Here is a 14,235-nt window from a genome sequence, read left to right as displayed (position 1 = left end):
GTATATAATTAAATTCACATATGACTGTGTCTCATTTGTTTATGTTCTTCAAGTGTGACCAAATAGGGGAAATGTTTCCATATGAAGTTAACAGCTGTTATAACAACAGCTATATATATATATATATATTATAACATGGTATTTATTCAATAATTTTGGAGATGTGCAATAATAATTGAAATACAAAATAAGAAAACAAAAGTACAAATTATTATTGATCTTTATAAGAATATATTGCAAACTTATTACATTTCCTTAGCTTTCTGTTATCTATTGGTTTTTGTGGACATAGTGTGACCAATCCAATTACAGTATGTAGCAGTCTGCTGTTAACATAACAATAAACACATACATATTTAACTTTTATTCTTCAATTTTGCCATACGCCAGCAACAATAATATAACCTGATTAGGAAATATACTTTATCTTTTTTGATATGACAATTTACCTTATGCATTTCAACTGTTTTTGCGGTGAAAGCAGCTGTAAAGTCAGTGACCTTCGCTTTTACAGCTTGATTTTCTGGTATATTTTAGGAAATTTTATATCAGCTCACTTTCATGTTATTATTGACGCGTTGGCTGTCGAACACGGTCGCACTGCAATTTTCGTGGTCTATTTTTTCTCAAACATATGTGTATGTAAATACTAAAAATAATTACCAAATAAAATACGCGAAACACAGTAAATTTGGCGCTCAATATAATTCAAAGATAACACCAAATAAATAATTAAAAGTTCAACTTAAAAAAAAAATAATAATGTTGTCAGTCGGTCCACAAGACATAGCACCCAAGCAAACCATGGCTCCCAACAAAGTGCGCAGACTGTACCATCAGAAATATCGTGAGGATTGGGAACGATTTCCATCGTTCGCACCATGGCTTTGTCGGGGAGACGACGGTTATTCGGCCCACTGTAAAATATGCGATGCGAATGTTTTAGCGCGTCTCGCATCCATTAAACAACACAACAATGCCGTGAAGCATCAGAAGGCAATGAAATCCTACATACCAGGGGTAAAATTCAATGAAACTACAAATGTCCCAATAACTAAATTTCGCATCTCTTAATTAGGTTCCCACCATGAGACAGCAAATTATGGCCAGAGTCGAGACCAAACCAATTCCGCCAAAATTTTTTGCAGCAAAGCAGAAACCAAAGGTGAAACGCATCAAGGTCGAAAAGATTGATCCCCCGGAGCCGCCAATCGAGCAGGATGCGTGCTCCAACGATTCCATACTAGAAGATTTGTTGGGGAACGAGGAGGGCTTCGAGCAGGAGTACGAGATAACTGAAGAGGTGATTGAGCACGAGCACGAACACGAACAAAACATAAAACAAGAGATGTTGATGCCGGAATACAAAATGGACGAGACGAATGATGAAATTATAATGGATGACAACATCATCAGCGAATTTGATCTATTTGGCAACAGTGTTTCATTGCAACTCAATCACATGGATGTAAGTTGCATGTTTTCACTTTAAAATCAATCCAGCAAGTTAACATTACTCTTTTTGTAGTTGGAAGATGCGCTGCTCTGCCAGGAACGTTTACAAGTGGTATTAACAGAATTTCGTCTCAAGATTCTGAAGCGTAAAGCAAAACTCAGTTTTTAATTAGAATGCTAATCGGTTATTTCTCTTATTACTAATAATGTTCACAAATATAACTAACTTTTGCGGCTCATTCTGCCTCAATTTCATCAATAAATGCGCGACATTTCTTCTTCAACACCTTAACAGCTTCCAGAAATATCACCTCAGGCTTCAGAGCACCTACAGATTCTACATTAAAGATGTAGTGATCCCGCACACGCGCCATAGTGACAGCATCAGACAAATGCGGATAGCGAAAGACATTCCGACTGCAGCTGTCGTATCGCGCATCTTTCACATATGCACAATCGTTCTCATCTATGCCAATCACTCCGGGCGAGAAACAGTTTTGCAACAAATAGGCGTCTTTGCCAGAGACCTCTCGGTTAAGCGTGATTTGCGGCAATAGTCGATAGTAAGCGGTGGCCACAGGCGAAAACTTGGCATGATCCTTGCCAATGCCCTTCACAGCGATTAAACGCAAATCCAGTTCATGTCCTGGTCGCAATTGTGCAATTAAAATGTCATCGTGTATACAGCTAACACTGCTCTCGCTGTAGATTTGTCCCTGCTTGCCTTTGGGCAGCCACTTCAGATGACCCGAATACACCTTGTGATTCTTGTAGATATCATCAAAGTTCGACTGATCTTTGGTGGCGTCCTTACGACGCGTGCACTTAACTTTTAGTTCGTATTCCAACGTATCTTGCTCTGTGCCCTGTTCAGTGCTTTCTTCGGTGCGATAGGCAAAGAGTCGTGGATCCGCCTTGAGCGGCAACAATCCCATACGATGTGCCAGCACTTCGTCTTGTATAATCGAGGTGTTGTTATAGATATAGACCTTTTCAATCGCCATGCTGGGTACCTCGCTTAGCATCAAGCGCCGAAAAGCATTGGCAATGGCTGGATAAACACCAATTAAATCAAATTCCAAGCCTTGCTCCTCATCATTCCTACAAGAAATACATATATTAATTAATTTGTAATTGACAAAATGCATCAAAAACTCACCTGACAATCACCACTTGCAGTTTGCTCTTGAAAGCGCTCATGTTAAAGACTTCATCGGCCAGACCATAATCTTGTGGATCTTGCTTTAGTCTGTACTCTTCCAAATAGAGCAGTGGCTGTTTTGTGTTACCTGGCATTGTTATACACTTACAATCCAGCAATAATACAAACTAATTAAATATAAATAACGATTCGCTCGGCACGTGGTGGTGTCAAAACAATTCGAGATGCTCGCCGCCAATTAGATGTGGACAAACATCGATAGCAGTATCGAGTGATATATCGCCAATAGAATTATCAAATATACTGTATTTATAGTATTTAACGATGCTCACAAGGTATTCATTTGGGCGATGACTGTGCTGATTGCTATTCATAACAAATTATTATTATTATTACATATTACTTTGACACCTCTAGCTACTAGCAACAAATTGCGAAATTTTATATTTAGCACTATATATCGATAGTGCAGGGCTGCCAACGTTGACAGCTGATTGTGCCATCGACATATCTCCACCTCTGCTAGACCGGCGAAATTTGTTCTCCAGCTGCGCAGCGTTTACGTAAAAGTTTTATTAAAAACAAAAACATGTCGCGCGCTCTACAACGTTTAGTGGGCAGCTGTAAGCGCTGGACGCAATTGAGCTGTCGCAACCAACTCCAAACGCTACAGCAACAACGGTACTTATCAGCCGGAGCAAAAGATCCCACGAAAGGGAAAGGTCCCATATCATGGAAAAGTTTGGCTGTGATTGGTGCGATAGGCGCTGGAGGATTGGGCTTTATGCTGTATGTTAAGAGCGAAAAGGATGAGGCACTGCTCAAAGAACGTAAGCGGCAATTGGGCAAAGCAGCAATTGGCGGACGTTGGGAATTAATTGATGCCGATGGTCAGAAGCGCAAATCGGAAGATTTTCTAGGCAAGTGGCTTTTAATCTATTTTGGGTTTACTCACTGCCCTGACATCTGTCCCGACGAACTGGAAAAGATGGCATTGGTTGTCAATGAAATTGGTACGTATGGCAAACAATAAATTCCCAATTAAATAACAATTGAATGCCTATTATTCGATTACAGAGCAATCACCACAAACACCACAAGTTCAGCCTATATTCATAACCGTTGATCCAGAGCGCGACTCTAAAGAGGTGGTGGGCAAGTACGTTAAGGAATTTTCACCTAAATTGCTTGGGTTAACAGGCACGGTGGATCAAATTCGCAATGTCTGCAAAGCTTTTAGAGTTTACTTTAGCGCCGGACCACGCGACGAGGACAACGATTATATTGTAGATCACACGATCATTATGTACCTGGTAAATCCAGATGGCGAATTTGTAGACTACTATGGACAAAATCGGGACAAGGATCAGTGTGTGGCATCGATTTTGGTGAACATCGCCAAGTGGAATTCTTTAAACAAGAAGGGCTGGTTTAGTTAAGCGCTGGCGTTGCCAGACTGTTTTTGTTAAAAATATTCTATTTTGTATCGAGTTAGCAGCGCATCACACAAACACACAATATAACAACCCTGTATTTAGCTTGTAATTCGCTCGCTCTTTTTGACGTTTGTGCTGCGTGGATATTGCAGAAATTGTTTTGTTTTCTTGCAATAAATCTTAAATAAATTACAAAATGGTGTGTGCATAATTTATAAACACGTTGCGTTTGACATTTTAACATATGCTGACATGAATGCAACAATAGTGCGAAATTTTTGTGCTGCAGTCGGCAAACATAACCTAAAAAAAGGCGGTGCTTCGTGCTGAAATTTTATTTGCAAATAAATATTGTGTTAACATACGTTTTTATTTTTGTAGCGTCCGTTGATGCTGCAAGGCCACGAGCGTTCCATAACGCAAATTAAATACAATCGCGAGGGTGATCTGCTCTTCTCCAGCTCCAAGGATCAGAAACCAAATGTTTGGTACTCCCTCAACGGCGAACGTCTGGGAACCTATGATGGACATCAGGGCGCTGTCTGGTGTCTGGATGTGGATTGGGAGAGTCGCAAGCTTATCACTGGTGCCGGTGATATGACCACCAAGATCTGGGATGTGGAGTACGGCTCAGTGATTGCTTCGATTGCGGCCAAATCTTCGGTGCGCACGAGCAACTTTAGTTTCTCGGGAAATCAGGCGGCTTATTCCACTGACAAGGCAATGGGACAGAACTGTGAGCTGTTCATCATTGATGTGCGCAATGCCGATTCAACATTGTCGGAGCAGGCGCCTACACTGCGCATTCCTATGGTGGAGTCCAAGATCACATCGATGTTGTGGGGACCTTTAGATGAGACCATCATAACAGGCTAGACAAGACTTAATATCATTTAAGATATCAATATTAATCTTAATCTTATTAATTACAGGTCACGACAATGGCAACATTGCCATCTGGGACATACGCAAGGGACAGAAGGTCGTGGATTCGGGCACCGATCATACCGCTGGCATCAATGATATGCAGCTGAGCAAGGATGGTACCATGTTTGTCACCGCTTGCAAGGACACCACAGCCAAACTCTTCGATTCCGAATCGCTGATGTGTCTGAAGTCGTACAAAACTGAGCGACCTGTTAATTCGGCTGCCATTAGTCCCATCTTGGATCATGTGGTGTTGGGTGGTGGTCAAGATGCTATGGAGGTGACCACAACGTCCACAAAGGCAGGGAAATTCGATTCACGATTCTTCCATTTAATCTACGAAGAGGAATTCGCCCGTCTTAAGGGTCACTTTGGTCCCATCAACAGTTTGGCTTTCCATCCGGATGGCAAGAGCTATGCATCGGGCGGTGAAGATGGTTTTGTGCGTGTCCAGACATTTGATAGTACATACTTTGAGAACTTTTTCGAGTAGTAGTCTAAGTTCCTGAGTGTTCCAAGTAGTTTTTTAGCGTCTAGCAACAACATGTTCTTTCAAATATACGCGAGAACAAGACGAATTATCGTTTATTAATTTAAGAGAGTAACATGTACATAAAGCTTAATGAGGTATAGATTCGATTATCTAGAAGAAAGAACGCTTCTTCTGCTGCACCACAACCTGTTGTCCCTGCATCGCAGCCAACTGAGCTGGAGTTGGCAAGCAACCAGGAGGCGGCGGTGGCACAACAACTGCTCCTGCTGCTGTGGTGCGCAGCTCTGCACGTGAATCCATTTGCAACACTCGTGGTGCACCTGTTGATGTGCTGGGTCCATAACCATAACCGAGACCAGGATGATGCATCATTTGTGGCAATTGTTGATGATGCATCATTCCATAATATTGATTGCTGGGCATTTGTGGTTGAGGTTGGTGGTAGAATTGGGGTGCTTGAGCCGGCGGCAGTGCGTAATTCATTGGTTGCTGTTGACTTTGTTCATATGTTGGTGGTGGTGCTCTCTGCGTAAAAAACAAGTTATAGTAATGTTAGTTAACTTTAATTTCATCATACAAACCATAGAATTCGTGTCATACTGAAAATCGTAATGCGGCGCACTTGGCTGAGAGGTTTTTTCTGTGGAAAGAAGTCGTTTTGAATTAGTTGTGGTAGGAAATAATCTTATTCTTTACCTCCATTGGGCTGAGACATTTTTCTTTGTTTATTTTTATCACTTCACAAATTATGATTTATTTGTTAGAGATCGAGAAATATCGATGAGGTATCGATATTTATAACGATGATTTCATAGTTGCCAAAAGTTGCCTTCCTTCTCGATGATACTGAAATTGTTGAAGCATTAAGTGTTTAAATAAAAATAAACTTTCCAAAACAAGCAAACAAAAAAAAAATGTATCTAGATGTTTATATTTTCAATATAGAGGTGGTGAAAAATTTGGTAAATCAATGTACGTCAAGATAGCTCCGCAACTTTAGCGTCACATATCGAAAAAAAATAACGGATAAAAAAGACTTTTTATTTTCGTCTTTTTGCGTAATATTTAGTCTTAAATTAAAAAAGTTTAAATGCAAAACTATAGAAAACTAAATTATCTTTCTATGAAATCCATGTTCGTCAAATTGCATGCAGTAAAATCGTGAATGAAAAATTGGGGTAGCAACATTTTTGCCAATATCTCGGCTTTGACGAGTTGTCGTCCAAATCAGCCAAATTACGACACGTTATAGAGTATTGTTTTATGAATATACCCTCAAAAAATCATAAATTTCTTCTAGGCCGTTTTCGAGATATTTCGGGAAAAGTGCAATAATCTCAGCTCCAGCCCCATACAAAATGAGCACAACAAATCAATGTTGTGATTAATGACCATAACATTTTTTGACTTTCTTGTCGGCCATAGCTCACATTATACTTTCGTAGATACAACTATTAGGAAGATATGTGGCAATTTTGGTTGAAATCCTTTAGGCCGTTTTTGAGAAAATTGCCCTTTTGTTAACCCGCAAAAACAAGTTCATTTCGCAGGTGCATTAAGTAACTGGAACCAGTCAGGCCAGAGACGACTCAAATCGGAAGACTTTAGTGTTAAATAACACCCTTTGGACTTTGGCGGGACTTTAAATACTTGCAGAAAATAACTAAATGAAACAACTATAACTATAATTTAACATTACATTTAAATACTCTATTTGCATATATATTAATTTATTATATATTAATAAATATACGCAATTTTATATTCCTATTTAAATCATAATTTTGCAGTTTACTTGACCACTGTTAGCGGCAAAACACTATGTTAACGCTATCATCAAATTATTCTTCACATTTTCAGAACTTGCAGAAAGATAATTTATTTTTCTATAGTTTTGCATTTTAAATTTTTTAATTTAAGACTAAATATTACGTAAAAAGACGAAAATAAAATGTTTTTTTTATCCGATATTTTGTTATGTGACGCTAAAGTTGCGGAGCTATCTTGACGTACATACATAGAATGACCACCTGGTTACACTTTATATCGAATATTGGTATAAATATTTTCAAATGGCTAGTTGATTATATGTTCAATAACATATTAAATCGTCTAAACTAAGTTATATTGTTGATATCCTTCAATTCTCATTCCCTTATATATTATATTTTTTTTCAAAAAGTATAGTCACTTTTGGTACTTTTCAGTATTTGTATATCAATGCTGTTTACGGTATAATAGTACAAAAATCGCGATAATTGTCATTGAGACGTTTACCAGCACTAATTGGTGTAGCATTTTTTGCATACTTTATCGGAAAGAGCGCAACGCTAATTCGCAGCGGCATTATCCCAAGAACGCGCACTTTTTTCTCTAATTTTTTCAATATCGGTTTTGGGCAAGCAAAAGCCAACAAGAATCTGTCGGTTTTATAAACAGAATTGTGTTTGTGGTAAGTGTTGCATTACAGAAATGTGCATAATCTTCGTGTTTAAAATTTGCATGGACTATGCTTTCTGTTCTTGTTAATGTATAAATATACTCACATTCACACATACATGCAAAAATATTTGTAAACCTGCGCCACTTTTTTTTGTTGCATGCAGCTCTTTTAAATTTTAAGTAAAATGTCTAAAAGGGGTGATCCGCAATCCTCTGGTGGTGAAGAGGAGGAAGAGGAGGAGTATGCCGTGGAAAAGATTCTCGACCGTCGCGTGCGCAAAGGAAAGGTTCGTATTACACAAAACTAATATGTTCATTTGAATTAATTTTATTCCGCTTAAGGTTGAGTATTATCTCAAGTGGAAGGGTTATGCTGAAACAGAAAACACTTGGGAGCCCGAGGGCAATCTCGACTGCCAGGATTTAATACAACAATACGAGTTGTCGCGCAAGGATGAGGTGAGTGCAGATGTTTTTTTTTCTTATATGTTGCATCAGCGTAATGTATAATCATTGACAGGCTAATGCAACGGCTAAAAAAGATCGTCCCGGCAGTACTGCCGAGAATAAGGATGCCTCGAGCTCATCCACTCCCAGCACCACCAATAACAGCAGCAACAACAAGCGCCAATCCGAGGAACCCCCAGGTCCAGCTAGCAAAACCAAGCGTGCCGAAGTATTAGTACCAGCTGGCGGCACTGGCTTCGATCGTGGCCTCAAGGCTGAAAAGATATTGGGCGCATCCGATAATGATGGGCGCCTCACATTCCTCATTCAATTCAAGGGCGTGGATCAAGCGGAAATGGTGCCATCGACAGTGGCGAATGTAAAAATCCCACAAATGGTCATTCGCTTCTACGAGGAGCGTCTTTCGTGGTACTCGGACAACGAGGATTGAAGTAACATGACAGCATTTCCAGCATCCCATTTTGAAGTCCGCTTACATTATATTCTCTAAGTTTCACACAACATACAACAAAAAAAATAAACTATGTTGAAATAAACTGCATGTCTTAAAGTATACCCTACACGCTTTCGACGTCCCAATCTGTTCACCACATGTTGACAATATGCTGCTTACGAGTTCAGCAGCTTGTTAGCCACATTACATTCGGAGTTTTCGAGCACATTGCCGCAACAGGACCAATGCCTCCGCCCAGGATGTCCGGCATGTCCATGGCCACAGCCACTGTAGCCTGGCATGCGTCCTTCACATGAACACTTTACACTCTTGTTCCCTTTGCCAGAACAGAAAGCACAGCAGTGATAGATACCGGTGTGTGGACGCACTTGCCGGCAATGGAAGGTGTATGGACTGCCCTTAATCTGACGATCGTTGATGCTGACAGTTAGCATGAGGGTGCCCTGTGTGTCCGGAGTGAAGGCGATGCTGTAGGTGCCGTCGCGATGATCGGCCACATCGATGGGCAGAAACTTGGCATTCAACTCCTTGTACTTGATCATACAATTGATCTCTAGGCCACCGTGACACAAGGCAACCCCATCGCGATCCCTGGAGAGCAGCATTAGCTGCACTGTTCTGTGCAGTCGCAACTGCGAGAAGCCCTCCCATTGCAGCGTGCAGAGCGTGGGCTCCACCGTCTGCATGGTGATGATGCCGTAGAGCGGTATGTCATTCTGCTCCTTGGTGGCGGGCGCTCGAATCTTTGACAGAAAATGCAGCGAGTCAGAGATCTGCAAAGTTCGGAATAAATAATTTATTTAAAGTTCGTCTGTTTTTTAGTGAAAACATTTAAATCTGAGTCAAATGGGAACTTAGAACTAATATATCTTACAATTTTACTATATGTAATTGTAATTTCATCAAATTTGTTTTATAAATTCAACAAGTTATATTTTATATTGTAATTCTATGATAATTGGGACTCTATTTTATATTTACTATAAATGCATACATTGGGTTGCTCAAAAAGTATTTGCGGATTTTTCATATAGTCGGCGTTTATAATTTTTTTAACTGCTTGTGACTCTGTAATTGCATTCTTTCTTTTGTCAGTTATTAGCTGTTACTATTAGCTTGCTTTAGAAAAAAGTGCGCGTAATTTTGTTTACATTTGTTTGATTGGCGCCCTTTTTAATATGGAGTCCAGAAAAGAGCATTTTCGTCATATTTTACTTTATTATTTCCGTAAAGGAAAAAGCGCAGAGAGAGTTGCTAAAAAGTTACGTGATGTGTATGGTGATAAAGCCTTAAAAGAAAGACTGTCAAAATTGGTTTCGCAAATTCCGTTATGGAGATTTTTCACTTAAAGATGAGCCATGGGATTGGAAGGGTGTGGTATATTTTGACTACTACTATCAGACTACCATTTATTTCGATCTTTGCAGAACTCCTTAAATGGTAAAACTTTCGGCAATGATGAGGCTATAAAATCGCACTTGGTTCAGTTTTTTGGCGATAAAGGCCAGAAGTTCTATGAGCGTGGAATACAAAATTTGCCGGGAAGATGGCAAAAGGTTATCGAACAAAATGGAAATTATATATTTGATTAAAGTTCATTCTAAGTTTGAACAAAAATGCATTTACTTTCATTTAAAAAGTCCGCAATTACTTTTTGGGCAACCCAATAATTACAGGATCTCACTCTGTCAAAACTATTTAAAATTGTTCTTTAAAAAATATTATTTTTTTGCTAGGTTGATTTCAACTTTTGCTATAACACTTATCTATTAAAATTATGATAGATTCTTACCTTAGGATCCACTGGCGGCTTGAACTGCTGACAATACTCGAAGCGTCGCAGCAGAATGCGAGCAAAGCTCAATATTTCGACCTCGGCACCAATATCGCACAGTTCCTGGCTAAAGCGCATGGCATCCAGCGCTTGCTGCGTGCGTTTTTCTAAAGGATTAAGGCATTAATAATAAAGAATTGTAAATAAGATTTTATGCTTACCAAGCTCTAGCTGCTGATTGAGTATCAGCTCAATCTTGGACTCTCGGGCACGACTAATTTGCTGGAGCAGCGTGTTGCGATGCGACTGCAGTGCTTCAAAGTAGCTATTCATGTAGCTCTCCACCTGCGCCTGGATGTCATCACATCGGGCATTTATGCCTCGTGCAATCTCGTTGAGACGCTCAATTGAATGCTCCGCATATTGGCAGAGTGGACGCGTCTGTTCCGTTGCCTCTCGCAGCTGCTTGGCCACCTGCAACTGCACTGCTGCCTTGGCAACAGTCTCGTGGCGATGATTGCGATGCTGCAGCACCAGACAATCCGAGCAGGCCAGCTAAGAAACATTCTATAGATGAGGAGAAACGCTGCGTAGTGGGCGGAAGATTGTCTCACCTGCTGGCAGGGCACACAGAAGGCCTTCAGCTCGAAGCCATGTAGTCCGCACTTCAACAGCAAATGACTACTGTCTCCCAATCCCAACTGCTGTTGCTTCTGCTTGCGTGCACGTCGCAGCTCCATAATGTTCCTCAGATGGTGATTGGCTGTGCTGCGCTGCCTTTCGTGCGCCTCCTTGCACAGCGAGCACAGATTCAGGGTGCAGCTGATGCAGTGATAGGTGGCCTAGAAAAGAACACAGTGTGATTACTTTATACTAGACATATACATATCTCACTTAGCGGCTTCAATTGGTATCCAAAAAATGATACGTATACGATTATTTTTCCTATTTATACCCGCTACCCATAGGGTAGAAGGGTATTATAACTTTGTGCCGGCAGGAAATGTATGTAACAGGTAGAAGGAGGCATCTCCGACCCTATAAAGTATATATATTCTTGATCAGCGTCAACAGCCGAGACGATATAGCCATGTCCGTCTGTCTGTCTGTCCGTCTGTCCGTCTGTCCGTCCGTCCGTCCGTCCGTATGAACACCTAGATCTCAGAGACTATAAGAGATAGAGCTATAATTTTTTTTCGACAGCATTTGTTATGTTTGCACGCAGATCAAGTTTGTTTCAAATTTTTGCCACGCCCACTTCCGCCCCCGCAAATCAAAAAATCGAATAACAAGTGTAATTTTAAAGCTAGAGCTACGAATTTTGGTATATACAATAATTACTGTAGTAGTTATGATTCCTGAAAATTTGGTTGTGATCAAAGAAAAATTGTGGAAATTATTAAAGAAATACTTTTGTATGGGCAAAAACGCCTACTTACTAGGGGTCTGAGTTGCTTTGCCCGGCAATCTGGCATATTGTGCCGTCTATGGTATATTTTGAATGGTGTACTATATCGATATACCAAACATACCATTTGGTATATTTTTAGTATTGTTTTTAGTATTTTCGGTATATTTTGAAGATGATACCGCAATATTTTGCCTTTAATAAAAATGGGTAGCGGGTATCTCACAGTCGAGCACACTCGAGTGTAACTTTCTTACTTGTTTTTTTTGTGGCCGTTAAACGAGATAACATGTCGTTAAGAGATTGTTTGCCGTTAGGTGACCTCACTTAATGATAATGAAACTTGCAGACTCACGCTAATTTCATCGCTGCAGAGCGAGCACCACACACGCGAGATGACATCGTCGCCAGCTTGCAGACGCAGTGCCTCAATGCGTCGCACCAGCATAAAGTTCTGCGGCAATTGACGCACTCCACCCACTGCTGGAAGCTCCGTGACATATTGACAGATGTGACAGCCTATGCAGCGCATGTTATCCGCTTCGCTGGCAAAGCTTGCAGAGTTCTTGGCATCGATCTTGGTCTGAAGAAAAAGCATTAAAGGAATATAAAAGGTATACATAATCATAATTTTTGGAGTAATCTAATTAATTGTGTACCGCCCACAACTGACAAAATAAATTGAGAGGCTGAATAGATATATTTACCTATTTCTTTTGCAACTTACCCGTAGCACCATGCGATCCATGGACTTTTTGCTGCGCAGACTGAAGCTGGCGCCGCGCTGCCGGGCCGGCGATACCGTTGCGAGTTCAGGCGTCGAGGAGCGCATACTGTAGCTGGAGCGATCCTCCCAGTTGACCTCTTCGCGCAGTTGCTCACTCGCCAGGCACTGCAGACAGAATGAGTGTAGACAATGCAGCGTACGCGGATCGGTGTAGACATCCATGCAGATGGCGCACTTGAGATCCTCGGGATAACTAATGCTCACACAGCTGCTGGCATCGTTGCGTAACTGAAAGCTATTCGAGGGCGATACCATGGGCGAGCCAACAGGTGAGGGCGAGCAGCTGGTTCTGGAGGCCAAGGAATTGAGTGTATCCGACGGTTCCATGCCGGGCAAAAGTAGTGTGCTAATCTCCGGTTGAACGCCACTATCCGGCGTAGGTGGCGAGATGCGAAGCTCCGGAGAAGCCTTTAAACTGAGCACACGTTTGGGTTTGGCCAGCAGCGGTGACTTTAGTGCTGGAGGAGGCGGTGGTGGTGGTGGAGGTGCCACTGTAATGTCGCTGGCGCTGCTGCTTTGCACTGAGACGGAGGAGGCGCCGCTTAGCACATTATCCAGCAGCGATTCAGGTGACGTAGAGCTGCCGCCCGTCAAGCTGCTGCTGCTTGGCTCACTGTTGCTGTCCGTGGTGGTCGGAATGACCCTCGCCTCGGGCAAGCCGAGAGTGCGCGAACGTCGGATGCAGTGGCTCAGCTCGTATACGGGCAAACGTGGCACCATTTGAGCTTCGCCCACGGTAGACATGCCAAGCTTGGGCGCTATGGTAAAACTGAAGAGCTGAGGCGCCGACTTTCGACGTACAGCATCCGTAGTGCCTTCAACTTGGACGGTTTGTTGTTGCAGTCGAATTTTGCTTGCGCTCAATTTGAGCTGCATTTTGCCAGCTGGCGATGTTGCAGCCTTGATTGACATTGGAGCTGCGACAGCGTATTGGGATTGCACTTGTGCTGGCTGTATACGCTCATAGTCAATGTGATTGGGTGATGATGTCTTGGGACCGCGCTTAAAGGTGAGTTTCGTTTGCCGAGTTTGTGTTTTCTCGCTCGCTTTATTCATTACACGAGATTTTACTAGGGATAGGGAGCTAAAGTCGTACACATTATGCAATCAAATTATGTTCTCTTACCTGTGAGTTGAGCGTACCAAGTACCAAGTGAAAATCCACTTCGACAGCTGCGCGTTTCGTTGCCAACTGTTCATTCATCATGAAAGAAATGGCTGGAGCAGGCAACGTGCCGTATGCTTAATCTAATTACTCGGAATACTCAATACGATATGTAAATGCATGCGGTAAAGTGCTTGCTACAACTGTGACAAGTCTCTTTGACATGGCCAGTTGTGTTTAACACCCTTTCCACAGCGGAATAGAATTGTTAGGTCAGTTTATTGCGCCCGCAGTGCAATTGGTAATAGTTAGTTATTTCTAAAC

The 14,235-nt window shown here is 41.5% G+C and overlaps 7 protein-coding genes across 7 annotated transcripts; 4 read left to right on the top strand and 3 right to left on the bottom strand.

Moving 5' to 3' along the window:
- Positions 1-567: 567 nt before the first annotated feature.
- On the top strand, positions 568-1,718 carry LOC127564989 (uncharacterized). Its single transcript, XM_034245607.2, has 3 exons — positions 568-1,020; positions 1,079-1,468; positions 1,529-1,718. The coding sequence occupies exons 1-3, from the start codon at positions 763-765 to the stop codon at positions 1,622-1,624; spliced, it is 744 nt and encodes a 247-aa protein (XP_034101498.1). The 5' UTR covers positions 568-762; the 3' UTR covers positions 1,625-1,718.
- LOC117566125 (DNA-directed RNA polymerases I and III subunit RPAC1) lies at positions 1,155-2,867 on the bottom strand. The gene is made up of 2 exons (XM_034245604.2): positions 2,615-2,867; positions 1,155-2,556 (listed from the first exon to the last, which is right to left on the bottom strand). The coding sequence occupies exons 1-2, from the start codon at positions 2,749-2,751 to the stop codon at positions 1,692-1,694; spliced, it is 1,002 nt and encodes a 333-aa protein (XP_034101495.1). The 5' UTR covers positions 2,752-2,867; the 3' UTR covers positions 1,155-1,691.
- A 192-nt stretch (positions 2,868-3,059) lies between these two features.
- Positions 3,060-4,085, top strand: LOC117566128 (protein SCO1 homolog, mitochondrial). The gene is made up of 2 exons (XM_034245606.2): positions 3,060-3,630; positions 3,695-4,085. Exons 1-2 carry the CDS (start codon positions 3,207-3,209, stop codon positions 4,054-4,056), a joined length of 786 nt encoding a protein of 261 aa, XP_034101497.1. The 5' UTR covers positions 3,060-3,206; the 3' UTR covers positions 4,057-4,085.
- Positions 4,086-4,112: 27 nt separating this feature from the next.
- On the top strand, positions 4,113-5,558 carry LOC117566127 (eukaryotic translation initiation factor 3 subunit I). The gene is made up of 3 exons (XM_034245605.2): positions 4,113-4,252; positions 4,435-4,924; positions 4,986-5,558. The coding sequence occupies exons 1-3, from the start codon at positions 4,250-4,252 to the stop codon at positions 5,471-5,473; spliced, it is 981 nt and encodes a 326-aa protein (XP_034101496.1). The 5' UTR covers positions 4,113-4,249; the 3' UTR covers positions 5,474-5,558.
- A 65-nt stretch (positions 5,559-5,623) lies between these two features.
- LOC117566131 (DAZ-associated protein 2) lies at positions 5,624-6,325 on the bottom strand. The gene is made up of 3 exons (XM_034245612.2): positions 6,170-6,325; positions 6,055-6,113; positions 5,624-5,998 (listed from the first exon to the last, which is right to left on the bottom strand). The coding sequence occupies exons 1-3, from the start codon at positions 6,186-6,188 to the stop codon at positions 5,624-5,626; spliced, it is 453 nt and encodes a 150-aa protein (XP_034101503.1). The 5' UTR covers positions 6,189-6,325.
- Positions 6,326-7,708: 1,383 nt separating this feature from the next.
- On the top strand, positions 7,709-8,943 carry LOC117566120 (heterochromatin protein 1). Its single transcript, XM_034245595.2, has 4 exons — positions 7,709-7,925; positions 8,080-8,202; positions 8,258-8,374; positions 8,436-8,943. Exons 2-4 carry the CDS (start codon positions 8,101-8,103, stop codon positions 8,811-8,813), a joined length of 597 nt encoding a protein of 198 aa, XP_034101486.1. The 5' UTR covers positions 7,709-7,925; positions 8,080-8,100; the 3' UTR covers positions 8,814-8,943.
- A 49-nt stretch (positions 8,944-8,992) lies between these two features.
- LOC117566115 (tripartite motif-containing protein 45) lies at positions 8,993-14,126 on the bottom strand. The gene is made up of 7 exons (XM_034245586.2): positions 13,933-14,126; positions 12,747-13,876; positions 12,375-12,602; positions 11,226-11,453; positions 10,833-11,166; positions 10,630-10,778; positions 8,993-9,610 (listed from the first exon to the last, which is right to left on the bottom strand). Exons 2-7 carry the CDS (start codon positions 13,860-13,862, stop codon positions 8,993-8,995), a joined length of 2,673 nt encoding a protein of 890 aa, XP_034101477.1. The 5' UTR covers positions 13,863-13,876; positions 13,933-14,126.
- Positions 14,127-14,235: the final 109 nt, after the last annotated feature.

This window comes from Drosophila albomicans, chromosome 2L (assembly GCF_009650485.2).
Source record: "Drosophila albomicans strain 15112-1751.03 chromosome 2L, ASM965048v2, whole genome shotgun sequence".
NCBI lineage: Eukaryota > Metazoa > Arthropoda > Insecta > Diptera > Drosophilidae > Drosophila > Drosophila albomicans.
The sequence above is the reverse complement of the archived record's forward strand: the minus strand, read 5'-3'. Positions and strand labels throughout refer to the sequence as shown.

Excerpts from the sequence above, each read along its gene's own strand:
- LOC127564989 (XM_034245607.2), top strand. The coding sequence starts at position 763 with ATGTTGTCAGTCGGTCCACAAGACATAGCACCCAAGCAAACCATGGCT. Across the intron at positions 1,021-1,078 it reads TGAAATCCTACATACCAGGG|GTTCCCACCATGAGACAGCA; the intron begins GTAAAATTCAAT and ends TCTCTTAATTAG. Across the intron at positions 1,469-1,528 it reads TGCAACTCAATCACATGGAT|TTGGAAGATGCGCTGCTCTG; the intron begins GTAAGTTGCATG and ends CTCTTTTTGTAG.
- LOC117566128 (XM_034245606.2), top strand. The coding sequence starts at position 3,207 with ATGTCGCGCGCTCTACAACGTTTAGTGGGCAGCTGTAAGCGCTGGACG. Across the intron at positions 3,631-3,694 it reads ATTGGTTGTCAATGAAATTG|AGCAATCACCACAAACACCA; the intron begins GTACGTATGGCA and ends ATTCGATTACAG.
- LOC117566127 (XM_034245605.2), top strand. Across the intron at positions 4,925-4,985 it reads AGATGAGACCATCATAACAG|GTCACGACAATGGCAACATT; the intron begins GCTAGACAAGAC and ends TATTAATTACAG.
- LOC117566120 (XM_034245595.2), top strand. The coding sequence starts at position 8,101 with ATGTCTAAAAGGGGTGATCCGCAATCCTCTGGTGGTGAAGAGGAGGAA. Across the intron at positions 8,203-8,257 it reads GTCGCGTGCGCAAAGGAAAG|GTTGAGTATTATCTCAAGTG; the intron begins GTTCGTATTACA and ends ATTCCGCTTAAG. Across the intron at positions 8,375-8,435 it reads AGTTGTCGCGCAAGGATGAG|GCTAATGCAACGGCTAAAAA; the intron begins GTGAGTGCAGAT and ends AATCATTGACAG.
- LOC117566131 (XM_034245612.2), bottom strand. Across the intron at positions 5,999-6,054 it reads AGTATGACACGAATTCTATG|AGAGCACCACCACCAACATA; the intron begins GTTTGTATGATG and ends TTTTTTACGCAG.
- LOC117566125 (XM_034245604.2), bottom strand. The coding sequence starts at position 2,751 with ATGCCAGGTAACACAAAACAGCCACTGCTCTATTTGGAAGAGTACAGA. Across the intron at positions 2,557-2,614 it reads CTGCAAGTGGTGATTGTCAG|GAATGATGAGGAGCAAGGCT; the intron begins GTGAGTTTTTGA and ends TATTTCTTGTAG.
- LOC117566115 (XM_034245586.2), bottom strand. The coding sequence starts at position 13,862 with ATGAATAAAGCGAGCGAGAAAACACAAACTCGGCAAACGAAACTCACC. Across the intron at positions 11,167-11,225 it reads TCTGTGTGCCCTGCCAGCAG|CTGGCCTGCTCGGATTGTCT; the intron begins GTGAGACAATCT and ends AATGTTTCTTAG. Across the intron at positions 10,779-10,832 it reads CAATCAGCAGCTAGAGCTTG|AAAAACGCACGCAGCAAGCG; the intron begins GTAAGCATAAAA and ends TTAATCCTTTAG.